At 37.4% G+C, this 21165-nt stretch overlaps 1 protein-coding gene across 1 annotated transcript; it reads right to left on the bottom strand.

Annotated features, from left to right (window-relative positions):
* Positions 1–2292: 2292 nt before the first annotated feature.
* On the bottom strand, positions 2293–6531 carry LOC113759637. The gene is made up of 10 exons (XM_027302215.1): positions 6203–6531; positions 6047–6105; positions 5672–5874; positions 5368–5616; positions 5055–5253; positions 4788–4904; positions 4505–4703; positions 3731–4435; positions 2545–3617; positions 2293–2459 (listed from the first exon to the last, which is right to left on the bottom strand). The coding sequence occupies exons 1-10, from the start codon at positions 6529–6531 to the stop codon at positions 2293–2295; spliced, it is 3300 nt and encodes a 1099-aa protein (XP_027158016.1).
* Between the last annotated feature and the right edge of the window lie 14634 nt (positions 6532–21165).

A 21165-nucleotide genomic window follows, 5' to 3' on the forward strand; every position in this document is an offset into this window, starting at 1 on the left:
GCCCAACCTGGAATTGGTCTCCGAAGCATTGGATTCTACTCAAGGCTTCGGGGATTCATCAGGTTTGGGATTGAAATTGGGGTTGTGATCAGAAATGGAATGGGAATTTTGTTTTTGTGGTGTTGTGTGTGTGTGTGTGATTTTGTTGGGGGGGGGTGGGTTCCATAATCGGGACTGGATTGAGTTATGGTCATCAAATTTAGTCGATGCTAAATTGAGTTGCTGCGGTGTCTTGTTCGAACGCATCACTTGGTTGGCCGTTGGCCGACGCATTATCAATCATTTCCTTTTCAAGCTCCCAATGTGGGATAGACAAACGGGGGCCTCACATTCATCGTCCCCTTGGGATTTTGGCGTCCTCACAAAATCCTAAAGAGAGGGACCATAATTCCGAACTCACCAATGCAAAAATCACATGAAATTCACTATGCACCAACTATAATGCCTTGAATTCGTGAACTTCCCAAATAACTTTTGAATGGAATCATAGATTTAAAATGATTAATCAAAACTAATTAATAACCCATGAACTGGAACTAATAGATCAATTATTTCCTTTGCAAATCCCCAAGGTGGGACATATGGAGGGAGGGGTCTCACATGTAATGGAAGGACTCACTCCTCTTGCCTGGCCGAGTGCTGTCCTAGGTTTTTAATAACTTGTCTGATTGATTGATTTTGCTAAAAAAATTACAGTAATATCCTCCCTATCTTAAGCATCTTTTTCCCCCATAAATCCTGTCTTAGGATGGATCGTTTATTATTTCAAATAATCTCTGCCCGTATGCCCTTTAATATAGAATCTGCTTGGGTGATGAGTTTTTTGGGTGTTTATATAAGATTTTATTGTAACTTACGGTGGAATTTTTAGAAAATTTTTTAAAGTTATGTAAAGCTTTCTTTTTTTCATTTTTTCTTTCTTTTTCTTTTTCTTTTTCTTTCCCCTCCTCTTCTTCTCCTTCTCTCCCCACCCCACTACTGCTCTTCCTTCTCCCTCCCTCCCTATTGCTGGCCACTGTTGCTGGCACTTCCGTAGGCTACCAGTGACGGTGCTAGCAGTCTCTCCTCTCTCTCTCTCTCTCCCCCCATCCCTTGGGATGGCAATTGGAGTGGGTACCCGCAGGGGGCTAATGGGGCCGAGGTTGGGGTGGGATGGGAGGGGGAATTTTTTCCCTCGTATAGAAACGGGTTGGGTCCACTGTCCCGCCACCCATTAAAAAATTAATAAATACATAAATACATATATATATATAATTATATATATAATATTTAACTTAATTATTTACAAATTTATAATAATGATATTATTAGTTATATGTAATATATATTTGTATATTAGTATATGTAATATAATTGATATTATCAATTATACTAATAATTATACATGCCTACTAATAGACATTATTAATTAGTTATAATAAATTTACTAATATATTTATACTAAATTTCTAATTACATTTGACACAATAACACTTTTTCTCAAAAAAAAAAATACAATAATGATTTAGTAATTGTATTTGTATCAAAAGTGAAAACTTGACTACTTTAGTTGTATTTGTTCCGTCATGTTAGATTGTATTCAAATAACTTTTGTTTAATTATTTTTATGAGTTTCAATTGTAAAACTACAATGGATAATAATTTTGTGATGAATTGATATTTTAGTACTTGATTATTTATTAAAATTTGACTATAATAAAATTATATAACAAATTTTTATTAGACCCACGAAAGAAACAGGGCAGGGCGGGGGGAGCGTGGGGCAGGGGTGAGAGCACAGGGGAGGGTCCCTCGCTCCAACCCCTCCCTGTTGTCATCCCTACTCCTCCCCTTGCCCCCATCTCCTCTCCTCTTCTCTCCCCGTCTATTTCCCTCTTTGAGTAACATCTAAATCGATGTTAGCAGTAAAGACATTTTCGTCTATTTGATTAAATAGAAGTTACACATGCTTTATGGGTTTTTTTTCCCCCAAAACGGCAACACTTTGATATATACCAAAACTAACTACATACTGTTGGAGCAATTGCCCCTACAATCTACTTGAAGTAATTCAAGCAGCCAAGCTGGGAAGACAGACTTCCACTCAGCAGGACCCTTCAAGCTTAAAGCTAATTTTGCCAAAAAGTGACTAACAGAGTTGTTAGACCTCCTTGTGAAGGAAAAACAACATTCGTAAAAATTGGATTTCAACCTAACTATATCAGACAAGATAGTTGCAATATCAGAATCCCCATCCCCCCTATTTATTTTATCAATGAGCTGCTTGCAATCTGATTCGAACACCACTCTTCTTCAGCCCTGATGTTTTGCCATAAGCATAGCAGTTATTAGAGCCAAAGCTTCCTCCTGTTTAGCACTTGAGAAACCTGAGCTTGGCACGGCCCAGGCTCTCAACACATTTCCAAAACAGTCCCTAGCAATCATCCCCCAACCAGCACTGTCTGTCTTCTGTTGCACTGCTGCATCAGAGTTTATCTTAACCCAACCTCCCTCTGGTGCCTTCCAACCCCCCCAATCCCTCCTTTCCTTTAGTCCTAAAGCTACCCGTCCCCCCTTCCAAATCCTGAACCTCCTGGAACTCTTTCCACTCCCTAGTTGCCTTCTGCACTACTGCCATTGGGTCCATCCTTTTATCCTCAAACTGCCTCCTATTCCTTGATTTCCATATCTGCCATAGAACATTCACGGTCAACTCAATTCTCTCCTGACCACTTTCCAATGCCCTGACATCCCTCAGCTCCTCCCACCAGTGGCCAAAACTGTTCCTGAAACACTCTAACCCTTCCCAGCTTATAGGTGTTGTCTGGACCTTAGCATTATCACAGAAAAAGAGCAGATGTTCAATAGTTTCCGGGTACTCCCCACAGCATTTGCAAATAGGATCCCCTTTTGAGCATCTTTCTTTGATAGCAACGTTTACAGGAAACACACCCTGCAAGCACTTCCAGATGAAGTGCTTCAGCTTATGCTTTACCTTTAGTCCCCAAAGAAAACTCCAGCCTTGGGGCGTGTACTTCCCTCTACAGCTTGATTCTGCTCCTCTTCTCCCATGATCCCCCTTCCCTCGAAGACTTTTAGCTAACCTGTAGCCTGATTTTACTGTAAACTCCCCAGTGCTAGACTTAATCCAGTATACAGTGTCCTTCCTCTCAAATACACTCAGAGGAATTCTCAGAATTTCCTTTCCTTCTTGGTCCTCAAACACCTGAACAATCAACTCCTTGTTCCACTTATCTTCTTGTATGAGATCACTAACTCTGAAAACACCCACTTCCTCCCTTCTTTGAGTTTTAACTCTCCCATCTTCTGAATCAGGAAGCCACCTATCATCCCATATGCTGATAGATTGTCCATCACCCACCCTCTTCCTTAGCCCTGCTTCTAAAATCCCCCTTGCCCTCAGTAGGCTTTTCCAACACCAAGAGTCAGTACCATTGCTTTCCATCTTCCATAGAGAGACCCCCTTGAAGTACCTAGCTTTGATAACCTTACTCATTAACAGATTTGGCCTGGTTAAAATCCTCCATAGCTGCTTTGCCAACAAGGCCAGATTATACTCATGAAGATCCCTGAAACCAAGGTCTCCTTCAGCTTTCACTTCAGACAATTTTCGCCAGCTGAGCCAATGAATCTTCTGCTTATCTCCTTTTTGACTCCACCAAAACTTAGCCATCTCTGAGCAAATTTCTTACACAGATCCTTTGGCAACAAACAACAAGACATTACATACGTGGGCAGGGCCAGTATAACAGATTTAAGCAGAACCTCCTTCCCTGCCTGACTCAATAACTGCTCTTTCCATCCATGCAGCCTCTCCATAGCTTTATTCCTGATGAACTCAAATGCCTGCCTTTTGGATCGTCCAATGGGTAGAGGTAACCCCAAATATTTGCTGTGCTGAGCAAGTCTCATTCCCTGCAACTTCCTCATAACCCCCTCCTTCATTCTACTGCCTACATTCCTGCTAAAGAACAGAGAGGATTTCTCTACATTTACTAACTGACCAGAAGCTTGTTTATACACTTCTAGAATCCTCATTATCTGACTAGCTTCATCAACATTTGCTTTACAGAAGATCAGGGAATCATCTACAAAAAACAAATGAGATAGACTAGGAGCCCCCTGAGCAATCTTCAAGCCAGTCAACCTTCCATGCACCTTTGCTTGGTTCAGCAAAGAGGAAAACCCCTCAGCACAGATCAAAAGCAAATAGGGAGATAGAGGATTTCCCTGTCTCAACCCTCTTGTTGGCTTAATGTACCCTCTTTTCTCCCCATTAAAATTAATAGAGTAGGTAACACTAGATACACACTCCAGCACCCACTGAATCCATTTTGGACAGAATCCCATCTTCATCATCATTTTAGCCAGGAATTTCCATTCTACTCTATCATAAGCCTTTGACATATCCAATTTAATAGCCATGAAACCATCCCTGCCAACCCTCTTATTTTTTAAGAAATGAATGCATTCATGAGCTATTAAAACATTATCCAAAATCTACCTTTCAGGGACAAACGCAGACTGGGAATGACTAATACAAGCACTCAGAACTAGTTTGAACCTATTGGTGAGCACTTTTGAAATGATTTTGTAAAGGACATTACACAAGCTTATAGGTCTGAAATCTGAAATGGAACTAGCAGTGTTAGTTTTGGGAATCAAACTGATTAAAGTTTCATTAACAGATTTGAGCAAATGACCTGAATGAAAAAAACCGTCAACTACACAAACAATGTCAGACTTAATAACTGGCCAAACTTTTTGGAAAAAAATTGGGGACATACCATCTGGTCCTGGGGACTTGTGTGGGTGCATCGAGAAGATTGCTTTGCTGATCTCTTGCTCTGATACATTCCTGGTGAGCTCCCTATTCATCTCCTCAGTGATGGTCTGTGGAACACCTTATAGTATCTTAGCAAAGTCCTCAGGATTCTGAGAAGTAAAAATCTGCTGAAAATAATCAGTGATCTCTTGGCATGTTTCCTTCTTATTCTTACACCAATCACCAGACCTACTCCTCAAAATACTAATCCTATTCCACCTCCTCTTACCTAACACCTTCGCATGGAAAAACTTGGTATTTCTATCCCCCTCTTTCAACCAGTCCACTCTAGCCTTCTGACTCCAATATATCTCCTCTTTTTTATAAGCCTCAACCAACTTCCTTTTCAGGCAAGCTACCTTGACCCTATAACCATCACTTTTCAGTTCCTTAGCTTCCTTTATCTCCTTCTTCACTTGCTCTATCAGCTTTTTTGAATTACAAAAACACTGCTTGCTCCAACTCAATAAGTTCATTCTGACCTGTTTTATTTTCCTCTAAACCTTAAACATCCTAGATCCCCCCTGCTGCTCTCCTCATGCCTTATCAATAACCTCCCCTATATCCCTATGTCCCAACCATCTCCTGTCAAACATGAACCTCCTCTCTACTGGTTTTGTATCCAGTACCAATAAACAATGATCAGAAGCCTCAGTTTCAACATGAGTACATTTTGCCTTCTCAAACCTCTTTATCCAGCCTTGACTACCCAAAACTCTATCAATCCTTTCTTTATACCTCTCCCTCACTACCCCAGTTATTACACCAAGTCCAGGGAACTCCTTCCAAACCTATGTCCTGTAATTCATTGCTATTTATAAAGGAGTTAAACTCCTGGAAACTCACCTCAGCCCTGTGCCTCCCTCCCCACTTTTCATTATTTGATGTAATATCATTCAAGTCTCCCATAATAGCCCATGCTTCTCCCCACAGACAACTCCTCCTAGCTATGACCTTCCACTGTTCCTTCCTAATCCTAACATCAGCACTAGCATACACACAGACACACCACCATTCACCACCTACTTCCCTATCCTCTATTAACAATTCTATAGTAAAACTTGAGAACAACACTTTTTTAACTTGCAATTCCTTCTTCTAGAACACTGCCAAGCCACCAGCCAAACCCACAGGATCAACAGCAAACAGATGATCGAATTTTATCCATTGCTTCACATTATTCAGATAGCTCTTTTTCTTTTTTGTTTATGATAAAAATACCAATGATAGAGAATGGAGCTTCATAGACTCCTTTAGTTGGGGAACTGTCAAGGGGCTCCCTGCACCACGACAGTTTCACACCACAGCTCTCATTGAGCATGTGGAGCCCCATTAAGGGTGGACTCCATCCCCTCACAGAAAGTTGTCCCCTCACACCACTCTACTCCCGTTTTGCACTTTTTCTTATTTTCCTTCCCTGCCTGCTCCTCCACTTTCCTTTTCCCTTTGCCAGAATCACCCTCATCCCTATTAACCTCCACCAGTGGCTTCCTTTTGCTAACCTCCAGTACCAACCTCTTCCAACTCTTACTGACCTTGTGATTCCCTTTTCCCCTCCCCCCCTTTGTCTCCATTTTCTTGTTATCTTCAATCATCCCATGAGCCCCCATACCCTCCCCCCTTACCTTACTTCCACTTTTCTCACCATCAATCCATATAAAATCCACCACCTCATCTACTGAATCCTTCCCTGACCTGCCCTCCATCAGCTCCTTTTGCCCTCCATCCCCCCAAGCATTCCCCTGGACAGTTTTGTCCCACCACCCTTCCTTCCCCACACCCTCCCCCTGCTCCCACACACTCCCTACCTACTCCCCTATTCCTATAGCTCTCTCCTCCTCCCGTCTGCCACTAGCCTCTTCCCCAATATCCTCTCCCACTCCCTTATAACACCCATCCTCCCCCTTGTGGAAAGCCTCTATATACGTAAGCAGCAACTTGCTACCAGTATCCCTACCATCCCTCCTTCCTTGACCTTGAGTTATGGCGTTGGGTTGAAAAGGATAAAATTACAAAATGCAATTTATTTTTCGCAAGTTATGGCGTTGAAAATGTTGACTGCTATTCCAGTACTTGATACACACAGTGTTTTGAAACTTGAACCACCAAGTGAACTGGCTAAGCCTTCGGTTCGCGATTTTCTCAGTTCAATCGGTTCAACCAACCGGTTCATTGGTTCAATATTTTTAAATTAATTTTTAAAAATTAAAAATCTAAGTAATATGGTATTTTATTAAAAGAACATAAATATCCTTGAGAAAATGCATCCCACAAGTGCCGGAGAACTAAACAAGGAAGAAGTAAAGGATAAATGAAAAGAAATGAAAGAAAAAAAAACATATTTTAAAAAAATAGCACATAAATGATAAATCCATAGTACAAAGCTAATATGATGTATTCAGATCTAACCTTGAACATGATTACAACTCCAAAAAAAAAAAAATCTTGCGAGAAATAATAGTAGAAAATGGAAACATGCTTCACTTCCTTTTTTTTCCCTAACCCTCTCACCTTTTTTTACCAATCTATGAATCTTGCCTATTTTCACAGCATCTTCTTTAACGTTCCAGGACCCATGAGCCGATAGAGCCAAGTATTAGGATCAAGACAGAAAACAAGAATAAGATTTGTCCACTTGTTCACCCTGGCTTCAAACAACAAAGGCCCATTATTTTGCTTTGCATCCTTTCGTCCAATGTTTTAACACTTCCACAAAAATGTCAGATGCGTTTGTTGAAAAAAAAATTCAGATGAGCTACTGTGCAAGGAAGAGTTAAATCCTATAATTGTTTCATTGTGTGCACAAAGACAATTTCAGCCAAAAAAAAAAGATACCTTCAGCCCAAAAAAAGCTAATTTCAACAAAATAACTGAAGTAGTGTCCACCTCATATCGAATCTTATTACCTTCCGACATAAATCAGGAAAATAAAAAATAAAAATCAATAAATAAAAAATGAAATTGAAAAAAAAAAGAGCAAAATCAGAGAGTTGATGGAAAAACATTAACCTCGGCCAAAATTAAGAAAAACCATGTCATGATGTGGCAATCCAAAACCGTGAAAAACAAGAAAAACAATAATCATAGCAAATTAATTAGCACACAAGACACAAGAAATATAAAAATAAAAACTGTAAAAAAGAAAAAAGGAGATTGCGAAGCTTTGGTTTCCATGGAGCCATGGAGACTGCAAACTAGAGAAAGGAGATAAAAGGTTATAGTCCTAAGGAGAAGCCATGGAAATTGTGTAAATTTGAAATAGTAAAAAGAAATTGGAGCAAAGCTAGAGAAAAGAGAGAAAAATAGAGGAGAGAGAGAGAGAGGGAAGTCTGACAGCTGAACTTTAGGAAGCTAACTTTAGGGTTTACAACTATGACTTTATGTCCTTTAGTCGGGTTATTTTGGAAAGATACAAAAAACGCAGGTCAAAGTTCGATTGGATTTTTACTGGTTCATCGGTTTTGATTGGTTTTTTGTCAATCCTGGCTTTAGCATTGAATCGGACCGAAGGCATGGCCGGTTCGCAATTCAACCAATCAAATCAGCCGATCTGATATGATTTTCAAAACATTGGATACACACAATCAATTTATATACAAGGAAGCAATGCATGTTTTATACATGTACTATTTTTTTAAACAAATCTTTCTATATATAAAGCATGAGATGTGAGTTTAGTGTTAAAAGTTTCTATCATCTGGTCATGGGGGGAGAAAGGAATGAGGGAGAGGAGAGGAAGAGTTGGGAGGGAGGGAGGGAGGAGAAGAAGAGGAAAGAGGGAGGAGGAAAAAAAAGGAAGGTGCTGCCATTGCCATCACTAGTAGAAAGCAGACCTGCGGTGGTGGGTTGAGGTGGGGTAGGAGGAAGAAAGGAAAGAAAGGAAACATTGTGTGTTTGAGGGTGTGTATTTTAAAAAATTTTAGGGTGTTTAGAAGGCTACTTAAGACAAAAATTGTTTAAAAAAGTTGTCTATTAAAAACATGTCTAAAAAGCTCGCCGGCCAAACGGAACCCAAGATTTAATTCTATACGAAATGCAATTCCAAGTTAGGAAATTTTTTATTTATGCCTCTTTCATTATTTCGTCATGTTATTTATCTATTTGCTTGATTCTTCTTTTGAATATCCTTTTTTGCATATAAAATGCAAATTTTATCGACGAAATTGTTATAAATTATCTAGCACAATTTGATTTACATCATAGAAATATAATGGCAGGATATATATGCACTCGAAATAGTAGATCCACAATTTAATTATGAATAAACTGAAAAAATGATGAGATCTGTCAGGATAGATGCAAGATTCAACAATTTTTCTAATTAATAACTAGATAGGAATAAATTTAGATCTAATACAAAGAAAAAACTATACAAAAATCTCACTAGAAACTCCTAGAAAAATAGAAAATTCTCACTAGATATTCTTAAGAAAACCAAAGAAACTCTCACTAAGAAAATTTTAGAACAGACTTTCTAACAACATCGAAGGAATCCTCAGAAGAGGAAGGTTTTCGTGAGAGAAGAATAAGTAGAGAGAACTTGGGGAACAGAAAAGTAAAGAGAAATTTAGGAAAGAATTTAGTATGTTGATTCTTCCTTGGAATGTCTCGCTTGCTTTTGTGAGTCATAAGTGTAATTGATCTTAAAGCAATTTAATGCCTTTTAATTAAGCCATTGGACACCAGTGTATGACCTTTTTTTTAAGAGCAAAGAGTCTCAATGACCATTAAACTATTTATTGCGTCTACTTTTGATCATCAAACTATTTTTCGTCTTAAGTCAGAATCAGTATGTCTATGACCATTTTTTCGGATTTTGCTCTTAATTTACAAATTAAATTTGAACACATGCAAATCATATGCCAAAACCTAAGAGTAAATATGTCTATTGATTTTCTAGACTTATAGACAAAAGTTCTCACTCAAGTCGTACAATTTTAATCACTCAATTAATTTTTGATTCAAAATGGCCACTCAACTTACAAATATGTATATTAATGGCCATTTTGTCCAAATTTGATGTTAGCCCTAACAGAATGAATTGCATGTGCATACACACCAAAGACCATGGGTAAATTCGTCCAAATAGATGAGACAAAAATCTTAAATAGCCATTTAACTATACAAACAATATATTTTAAGTAATCTTTCATTCAAAATGTCCACTCAACTCAGAAAAAAATAGTATATTAGCAAGCTTTCATTTAAATTTTTTCATTATATCGATTATTTTCATTTTAATTTTAGAATTCCTAGAAATAATTCACAAAAACTTGAGCATATAATTTAGCATTTTTGTAAAAATTTATAAATTAGAATATATTAAAGCAACTATTATAGATCTTTAATTTAAAAAATATAAAGCTCTAGAGGAAAAAAATCTAAAAAATTGTCCTTATTTTTTGGTACACAAAATGAAAATGGAGCTCACTCCATTAGCACTACTAGAAATATTTGATGGAATGACCACGAATATTCCTATTTTTTTGGTAAACAAAAAATTGTCCTTATTTTTTGGTACACAAAATGAAAAATGGAGCCCACCCCTTACGAAATTGTCCTTATTTTTTGGTACACAAAATGAAAATGGAGCTCACTCCATTAGCACTACTAGAAATATTTGATGGAATGACCACGAATATTCCTATTTAAGAGTTCAGTGACTATATTGAAATAAAAAATATTTGAGTGGCGAAAAGTGTACAAGTAGAACGGTTTAGTGCACGCTGAAATTTTTAGATTCGAATTAAGAAGTTCAGTGAATATATTTACCCTTAGATTTTGACACGTGAATTGCATGTGTTTGGTTTATTTTGTAGATTAAAAGCAAAATTTGACGAAATGATCATGAGTATACTGATTAGTTAGTTGAGTGGCTAAATTGAGATAAAAAATAATTTGATGGTTAAAAGTAGATGCAAGGAATAGTTTAATGACGCTGACGGGATTTTTATATCAATGCAAGTTTAATTCCGATTTTACACCCGTTGGACTGCAAGTATACAGGTCGCAATTGTAGTACAAAATGTGTATCGGGTCGATCCTACGAGGAGCAATTTAAACAATTACTAAGCCCTTGTTTTCTCTATTATTTAGACTTACAATTAATTTGAACAGAGAAAGTATATTGCTGTAATCTACAAATCTGATATACAAATCTAGTTTAACAAATGCTGAATGCAAATAGAGAAATTTCACTTAAGAAAGATTCTAGGGATGTAGATTCCACTTATGGCATAAACAACACAAATGAATGAACTTACTTCTTGCTATTATTCTTGTTTAACCAGAGATTCATTTTCAAAGTTTCCAAGTCTCATTTTCATGATGAAATGGCCTAAAGTAATATAGATTTCCCTATTTTCATGGTGAAATACTACTACTACTCTGTTTTATTTCATGAAATACTAAATAATCCACCTAAGTGTATCTCTATTTTCATGAACATACAACTCAAGCTCTACTCATGTGTTTCCATTGTTACTACCAATTCTCATTGAATAATAACAACTATAAACATGCTATTGGTGATCAATCAATAACAAGTAATCACAGCTACACAAGTAAACAAGTCAATACAAGATATAACAAGTGTAAATCACATTCAATTCATATTATTTAGCCATAAGTTTCATCTACTCCCTAGATAAAGAAAATTAGCTACTCATGAATGATTTAACAATCAAACTCACAAGTTTATTAATGCAAAACATCATAAAGTACAAGTATAAGAAAGATAAAAGAAAGCTTAGCCAATTGAAGGTGAAGCTCTCCAATTCTTGCTATACTCTTGCACACTATGATTACAAGTGAAACACTCCAAAAAATGCTTCTCCAAGAACTCCTATCTAGAGAGAAAAATGTTACAAGATGAAAAACTAGCTATGTATGGTAATCTCCTCACCTCTCACCTGTGTTTCTGCATAAAAAGTGGTAGAAAGTTTACTCTTTTCCTTCATAATTTCCTCCACTCAGATTTTGTAAAAAGAAGTCAAAGATATGATGTTTCTTTTTGTCGACACTTATTTGGTCTTCTCTTTTGTTGCAGAAGCATGTGTCACCGATTTCTGTCCCTCAAAATAGCTGGAAAAGTTGTGAGAAAGGTAAAGAAAAACGGCTGTGCCACTTGCTGAGGAGAGAGACAGATCCGAGCCTCGGATCCGAGGGGTGAGAATTGATCCGAGCTCGGATCTGTGGATCCGAGGACTTTCCATGATGGATCCGAGGTCGGATCGTTCTGACCTCGGATACACTCCTCCAGAAGTATAGACGAGGGTTCGGATCCCTCTTGTTTACACGGATCCGAGCTCGGATCTGTGTTGAGCAATTTTCCAGTCTTTCACTTCTTCCCTTTTTCTACATTTTTGCTCCCAATTTCTTGTGTACTTTGTCCTCTGGATGACCTTTACATTTCTTTCAGCTTGTGCATGAATTTCATACATTTCTAACCTTCAAAATTTCACAAAATTAACGCATTAATCCACTCATTTATCAAGTTTTGAACCCTTAAACAATATTTAAGCAATTATCACCAAAAGAGTTCAAATATAGCTTTAATCTTCTCAAAACATACCAAAATTTCATGCCAAATTTGTACAAAATGTACGTTAAATTTTCACTTATTAAATTCCCCCACACTTGAATCATTGCTTGTCCTCAAGCAATTTTATACAAAACTTACTTCAATGATTCAATAGATAAAACAATATACGTACTTTTGTCAAATTTAATTCCTCAAAAACTTAAAAACCAATCATTATGCCATTTCTCAGTTTACACTAAATATTCATAATATTCAATTAAATAAAAATAATTATGCCTTAATTTCAACAAATTCAAATCAATTCTCTCATTCTATCCTAATTTCACAAATAAGTAAATCACATAGTCAATTTTATGGCCTTCCTCATCCCAAAACTTATCAATTTAGAGGGATTTATTCACATTTCATCTTATTTAAATAGTGAAAACGTCTTTTTACGCGAAAATCAACACTTTTAGGTGAAAATTCCCGGTTACTCAACATTTCACTTATTTAAATTGCTAAGCATACTCTTAATTCCAATACCTTTTTACGCGAACGTGAATGTCGACATTTGTAAATGCCAACCCCCGGTTACTCAGTATGTGAATCATTGGAGTAGAAAAATAATAATATTATTATTATTATTTTTTTAACAATCTTTTTCCCTCTAAGTATAATTAAAGGAAGAATTCGGCCTTGTCTTTGACTATATCAATCACTTACTTATAAAATTAAGTAAAAATGATAAATATCATTAATCTTGCAAAAATCTAAGCATAATTTTTCTTATTTAACCAAATATACTTTCTAAAATGTAAAAATCTTACTTGCATAATAATTCATTCCAAACCAAATAAGAATTAAACTTTTCCAAAATACACATAGCATTTTATCCAATGGAAGAATTAAACACTTAAAATTTTAACATTTTGGCCATTTAATTGGAAGAATTGCAATGAAATATTGGAAATTATTTTAGAAAAATTTTGACAGAGTTTCCCCATAAAAATGGATGAAACTCCCTGCCAACAACCTCAATTCCACAAAAATTATCCTCATGACAATATCTCCAAATATAATTCCAACATTTTTAAACCATAAACAACTAAAATCATGCATTTCAAGACACAATCACCCATAAGATAAAGTAATCCCTCCCCCACACTTAAAATCTACAATGCCCTCATTGTAGAGGAAGGTAAAAGAAACTGAAACTTCCCTCAAATAGGTGGTGATGCAATTTGAAGCCCTTAATCATCACGATCATCCAATTTCTGTCCAAAATGAGACAACAAGGGTACCAAACACCATAAGTAGCACAAGATGATTCAAATAAAAGAAAAATAAAATCTACACAGTTTGTCTTAACAAAAGAAAAGAAAAATAAAGAAATAAAAGATCCAATCCGCTAAGGAGCATCATGGCTGTTCGGAACGAGGGTCTACTGCCTCCTCGGCTCCATGAGTACCCTGTAAGGTACCAATATGGCCCTCCTCCTGATGAGGTGTCGGAGTAGGGGACCGGCGGATATGAAAATGATCCTCGATCGCACGAAGACGGTGATCATGTGGTCGAGTCGCTCGGTCATCATCCGCTCGGTCTGGTCAATGCGCTCGACAACACGTGTCTCCATACAGCAAATGGCATTGAGGAGCTCTTGCTATTTGGAGCGCGGCGGACGAGGTGGTCGCGGAACAGGAGGAGGAAGAGTTTGTTGTGCCTCTGTCTCTTGAGTTTCCGCTTGTGGTTCAGTGTGAGGCGGAGGTTGAGTGGAAGTCGATGCTTCTCCTGTGTCCCGGACCAGAGCAGCTCCAAAATTCGTAGAAATACCCAAGGATTTGAGTATCGAAACATTTACCTCCTCGGCCGACCTAGTTACCACAGCTCTCTCGGTTCCAAGAGGAACTTTGAGCTTCTCAAAAATGAGGGATAGCAGTCGAGAAATCCGAAGCAAGTCTCGCCGCCCTCATGCGAGCCGTGGTCCGCATATAACTGATGATAATGCTGGTAGAGGAATACCGGTCAACTGCGCACCCACACCATGCATCATCTTGTCCAAGAAGTAGAGATCACTGTTGCGGAGCTCCCGTTTTCCACTTCTTTTTGGTACCACATTGAAGGCAAAGAGGTAGAAAATCAAGTGGTACCTATGCTCGAAGGAATCGGCGTAAACTGTAAGCTTCTTCGCAGTTCCTCTCTCTCGATACTGGCCCTTTAGGCGTCCAACCGCCTCTCCCACCTGCCAAGGGTCTCGAGCCTTGAACTCCTTGGTCAATTTGACATCTTCGCCTTCGTCTTTGAGTTGGACGAAGCGTCTCAGTGTATCTCGATTGAGAGCCACTCTCCTGCCTCGAACCCATGAGACGATGAGGTTGCCACTGTGGCTCTGTTTGTTTTCTACATTAGCGTAGAACTCCCGGACCAGATTGGGATAGTAGTGCTTGGGCAACTGAAGGATGTTCTCCCATCCAAGTCTCTTGAATGCTGTAGAAATGTGATAATGCGCGTCCACCTCCGGTGCCAAGTGCTTTCTATTATGATCTCCTTGTCCAGTCCGGCTTCATACCACTGTTGGTTTTCAAGCGATGTGAATCGTGTGGTATCGTAGTCCGGAGGTGGCTCGTACGGCTAGTAGATGCGGTCTTCCGGCGAGAGCGAGGTGGCGGCTCAGGCGAAGGAGATTCTTCCTCAGGTGACTCCTCATGCAAAGAGGGTGTGTGTTCCTCACTTGAGGAAGGAGTAGGAGTACGAATGCGAGCCCTCCTTGTGCGAGCCATAGCCTATACAAAACAAGATGAATATTCATTAGAAATAAGAAACTTGCTCACACATATTAATGTGAAATGAGAATTTAAGAAAATTTCGGCAGAGTTTCCCCTTGAAAAAGGGTTAAACTCCCTGCCAAAATGTACCCAAATTTAAACAAATAACTTCCTAACAATTCTCAAATCCAATTCCCACATTTAGAAAGGATATTACCAATAAGGAAATCATTTCATGCATATTAAGTGCAAACAATTGAAAATTATATCCATTTGCAAGAATGAACACTCAAACACTTGAGAATATCTCCAATCCAATTCATACACTCATAACACTCAATTTACATACACATGGATTCTAATTCATCAAAAAAAAATGCAAATTATCTCAAGTAAAAATGGTTCAATGTGCTTGACTTAATCTTGAACACACTCTTTTACCCAATAGGCTTTTGCTCTAATGATAGCATATCATTTTCAATTGGTATAACAGTGATTTATACTCCTCAGAACAAGTTCATATATTCAATGAAAGCAAAATTCACAAGTCTAAATCACTAAAATGCTCAAGCCCAAAAATTGAGAAAAAAGCTAAAAAATATCACCAAATCCACAATTTTCTCAAAAATAAGCATGAAAATAGTTGTAACAATCTATTTAAGCACAATGTAGCACAATTGTATCAAGGAATTCCAACAAATAAGTATTTATCACAATATAACCAAAACTTAAAAAAAATTGCAAAAATAGGAATTATAAAATCGCAAAAGAAATTGCAAATTGTTACCTCAAATGTATAGGAGGATGCTAGAGGATGATAATGATGAAAAAAGAGGAAAAAACAAGTCCAATTTCACCTAGAAATCAAAGAATTTTCGGGCGGCCCAAAATCCCCTTTTGAAAATCAAAAACCACTTTTGATGATGTTTTGTGGTGAAATAGCTTAGGGTTTCTGATCATACAAGGGTTAGGGAGGTGTTTATGGTGAAAGATTGGAGATTTGATGGATGAAATGGAAGATTGGAGGAAAAGAGTAGGGTTTCGGTGAGAAGAGGGAAGAAAAAATTTTGAAAAGTGCAGAAACGAAGCCTCGTTTCTGCTATATCCGTGAACCGATCCGAACTCGGATCGTTTCTGGAGGGCCTCAGATCCGATAAGACTCGGATCAGTCCTAACAGAAACACAGACGAGCCCTCGGATCTATCTGGGTTGGAATGGATCCGAGCTCGTATAGGTTGATCCGCGGTCGGATCTGTCTTGGTTTTTTAGGATCCGAGCTCGGATCCGTATTTCTCTGCACTAATTGCAGAAACTGTAATTTTTCAAACTTTTTCTCCCTTTTCCGGCTAATTCCAAATTACACATTGGACAAACTTTTTATCAATTCTAACCTCCCACGCACATGTAATATATCATAAACACAATATCCAACCTCTCAAAACACATCAAACACATTTTCATTGAAAATCGAGGTGTGAGGTTCTTTGATCATTTTTGCACTTTTACACCAAAATGGCATGTTTGGGCATTAAATGCATATCAAATGAGTTCATGAGCATTTATAACCATGTTATCACCAAAACTCACTTAAATATACTTGAAATGCACAATGTATATATATGCATGAGAATTTTATGCACTTAAAACACAATTTGGTACGAAAAACTCCCTTTTTACACATGTTCTTCAAATGTACATCCAAGATGGATGATAAAACTCCCGTGCCTCCTACAAACAAGTGAAATACATCTAATTAGTCAATTAAATCACACCAAAATAAAAGAAACACATAAATACACTATTATCATTAGGTTGCCTCCCAACAAGCGCTTTTGTTTATAGTCGTTGGCTCGACTTTCTTATAACTTCTTTTAACTCTCCATTGCATTTCCTAAGGAGTAAATTACTCCTTTAGGAACTTTTTCTCCGGTCAAATAGAGCTTCAATCTTTGGCCATTTACTTTGAATGGAGCACCATTTTCTTCTTTTATTTCCACTGCTCCATAAGGAAACATGCGAACCACTTCAAATGGACCGGACCATCGAGACTTAAGTTTTCCAGGGAATAATTTAAGTCTTGAGTTAAACAACAAAATATTTTGCCCTTCTTCAAAATGCTTAGGGAGAATGTGTTTATCATGCCAAAATTTCACTTTTTCTTTGTAAATCTTGACATTCTCATACGAAGTCAACCGCAATTCCTCCAATTCGCTTAACTCAAGCATTCTCTTTTCACCTGCAGATTTAAAATCAAAATTAATAGGTTTATCGGCCCAATAAACTATATGTTCTATTTTCACAGGTAAATGACACGTTTTCCCATAAACAAGCTTATATGGAGACATTCTCAACGGCGTTTTAAATGCCGTTCTATATGCCCATAAAGCATCTTCAAGCTTGTTCGACCAATCCTTTCTTGATCGGTTTACCGTTTTCTCCAAAATAATTTTAATTTCCCGGTTGGCCAACTCCACTTGTCTATTAGCTTGAGGATGATAGGGGAGTGACTTTTTATGCCTGCATTCATATTTAAGCAACAAAGTGTCAATAACTTTATTACAAAAATGCTTACCTTCGTCGCTTATTATTGCCTTTGGGACTCCAAACCTGCAAAATATGTTCCGTTTCAGGAACTTAAGCACAACTTTAGCATCATTAGTTTGTGAAGGAATGGCCTCCACCCATTTAGAAACATAATCAACTGCTAAAAGGATGTACTTATTATTATATGAACTAGGAAATGGTCCCATAAAATCAATGCCCCAAACATCAAATAACTCAACTTCCAAATATGTAGTCAAAGGCATTTCATTTTTTCTTGAGATATTACCGGTCCTTTGGCATTGATCACAATTTTTAACCCAATTTCTAGTGTCTCGGTACATAGTAGGCCAATAAAATCCAGATTGCCATATCTTTGCTACGATTTTAGTAGTACTAAAATGACCTCCCATTTCAAGAGTATAACAATGCATTAAAATGCTATGTACCTCCTCCTCCGGAACACATCTTCTAATTCCATTGCACAAGTTTGTAAGATAAATGGTTCCTCCCAAAAGTCATGTTTACATCATTTAGAATTTTTCCTTTTGATGAGAATTCAAGTCATTTGGTATCACTCCACTAGCTATAAAGTTAACTAGATCAGCATACCATGATGACTTATAAATTGCCATTAAAAACTCATCTGAAAATTCTTCTTTAATGGACGAATGGTCTTCTTGCTGCATGTTCTCCAGTCTAGAAAGATGATCAACAACTAAATTCTCAGATCCTTTTTTATCTTTGATCTCCAAGTCAAATTCCTGCAACAATAAAATCCATCAATTAGTCGCGATTTTGCATCTTTCTTATTTAACAAATACTTGAGTGCTGCATGGTCGGTATAAATGATAACTTTAGATCCTACTAAATACGATCTAAATTTATCCAATGCAAAAATCACTGCTAGCAACTCCTTCTCTGTTGGTGCATAGTTGACTTGGTTTCATTTAACATTTTACTTGCATAATAAATGACATGAAGTCGTTTATCACGTTTTTACCCAAGAACAACCCCAACTGCAAAATCACTTGCATCACACATCAATTCGAATGGCATGCTCCAATCCGGTGATGCTATTATGGGTGCGGAGACAAGTTTCTTTTTCAACCTATTAAATGCAAGTAAACACTCATCATTAAAGTGAAAAGGAACATCTTTTGCAAGTAATTCACATAAAGGTTTAGCAATCTTTGAGAAATCCTTAATAAATCGTCGATAAAATCCCACATGTCCAAAAAAGCTACGAATGCCTTTCACATTGGTCGGTGGAGGCATTCTCTCAATAACCTCTATTTTGGCTTGATCAACCTCAATACCTTCTGAGGAAATTTTGTGACCTAGCACAATACCTTCACAAACCATGAAATGACATTTTTCCCAATTGAGTTCAAAGTTTGTTTCTTCACATCTCTACAAAATTAGATCTAAATTGTTAAGACAATCATCATAAGTAGATCCAAATACAGAAAATCATCCATGAAGATTTCCATAATTTTCTCATTAAAATCAGAGAAAATTGCCATCATGCATCATTGGAAAGTGGTCGGTGCATTGCACAGTCCAAAAGGCATCCTTCAAAATGCAAAAGTACCGTAAGAACAAGTGAATGTAGTTTTCTCTTGATCTTCCGGTGCAATGACTATTTGATTGTATCATGAAAAACTATCCAAGAAACAATAAAATTCATATTCGGCCAATCTTTCTACCATTTGATCAAGAAAAGGAAGAGGGAAATGATCCTTTCTAGTAGCTGCATTCAGTTTTCTGTAATCAATACAGACTCGCCAACCAACCACAACTCTAGAGGGAATCATTTCATCATTTTTACCATATACTATGGTTATCCCCCCTTTCTTTGGCACTACATGAATAGGAGAAATCCAAACACTATCAGAAATTGGAAAAATTATAATTTAGCTTCTGTATACCTGGCATTTGCGCACATCCATCCTTAAGGATTATCTGCTCTCACCTTTGACACACTACTTCCCTTTAACGTTTTATTATAATCATCTTCCTGGAGATCTCTTCGTCCAAACCACTGGTTTAGAATTCTCTTCCAATAAAATCCTGTGCATACAAATAGTTGGACTAATTCCTTTGATATCAGAAATTGTCCATCCTATAGCCTTTAAATGCTTCCTCAAAACACGTAAGAGCTTGTCTAATTGTTCCTCATCTAATACTGAATTTACAATCACAGGCAGTGTCTCTTTTTCTCCAAGAAACGCATATTTGAGGTGCTTAGACAGCGGCTTAAGCTCAAGCTGCGGTGCTTGCTCACATGATGGTGGAGGTAGCCCTTTACTCAGTCCTAACTTCTCATATGCATTTCTCCTTTTATAAGGAACATGTGCCTGCAAAAATTCAGTCATTTCTTTAATCTGTTCCTCTTGTATACCTATACCATTAAGACAAAGTTCAAGAGAATCATTATCAAGATTTACTTGACTCATTTCTAATGCCAATTCATCACATATGTCAACCGAATAAATATGGTCGGTAAAAGAGGGATATTTCTCTTACTCAAATCAAATTCCACTTCCTCTTCACCAATTTGAAACTTAAACTTACCTCGTTTGACATCTATTATTGTACCTGCAGTGGTCAGAAATGGTCTACCAAGTATAATAGGTATATTTACATCTTCCTCCATATCTAAAACAACAAAATCGACAGGAATAATGAATTTCTGCACTTTAATGAGCACATTCTCCAATATGCCCATTGGATGTCTAATAGACCTGTCAGCCAATTGCAAGGAAATGTTAGTACGCTTCAACTCTTTCAATCCCAATTGCCTAACCACAGTTAAAGGGATCAATGACACACTTGCACCAAGGTCACAAAATGCTTAGAAAATTCTACATTACCGATAGTGCAAGGAACTGTGAAACTCCCTGGATCTTTCAACTTGGGTGGCAATTTGTTTTGTATGATTGCACTACATTCTTCCGTTAATGCAATTGTCTCACTATCTACCAACTTCTTTTTCTTGGTCATTATCTCCTTGAGAAATTTTACGTATGAAGGAATCTGCAAAATAGCATCCATAAAAGGAATGTTAATGTGTAATTGTTTAAAAATGTTGACAAATTTCTCAAATTCTTTGTCATTTCTTGAAGGCTTCAATCTTTGAGGGAATGGCACCGGCAGAAGGAATTGGTGTTGCATCTTCCATTTGTAGTTCATTTTCCTCCATCTTTTCTTTCCCTTTTACTTCCTTGCTTCCCTCTTCTAACTCACTCAATTTCTTATTTTCTCTTTTTTCAAACTCTCTTCCACTTCCAACTACCTGCAACTCAACTAATTCTTTACCACTACGAAGGGTTATAGCCTTCACATGCTCCCTTGGGTTCACCTCAGTCTTGCTAGGTAAATCCCCTTGGTTGCGATTATTAATCGCATTAGCAATTTGGCCTAATTGGATCTCAACATTCCTGTACATATTGGTGAGTTGGTCCATTTTTCCCTCAATTCTTTCAAACCGTTGAGTAGTGGCACTAGCT

Source organism: Coffea eugenioides, chromosome 2 (assembly GCF_003713205.1).
Source record: "Coffea eugenioides isolate CCC68of chromosome 2, Ceug_1.0, whole genome shotgun sequence".
NCBI lineage: Eukaryota > Viridiplantae > Streptophyta > Magnoliopsida > Gentianales > Rubiaceae > Coffea > Coffea eugenioides.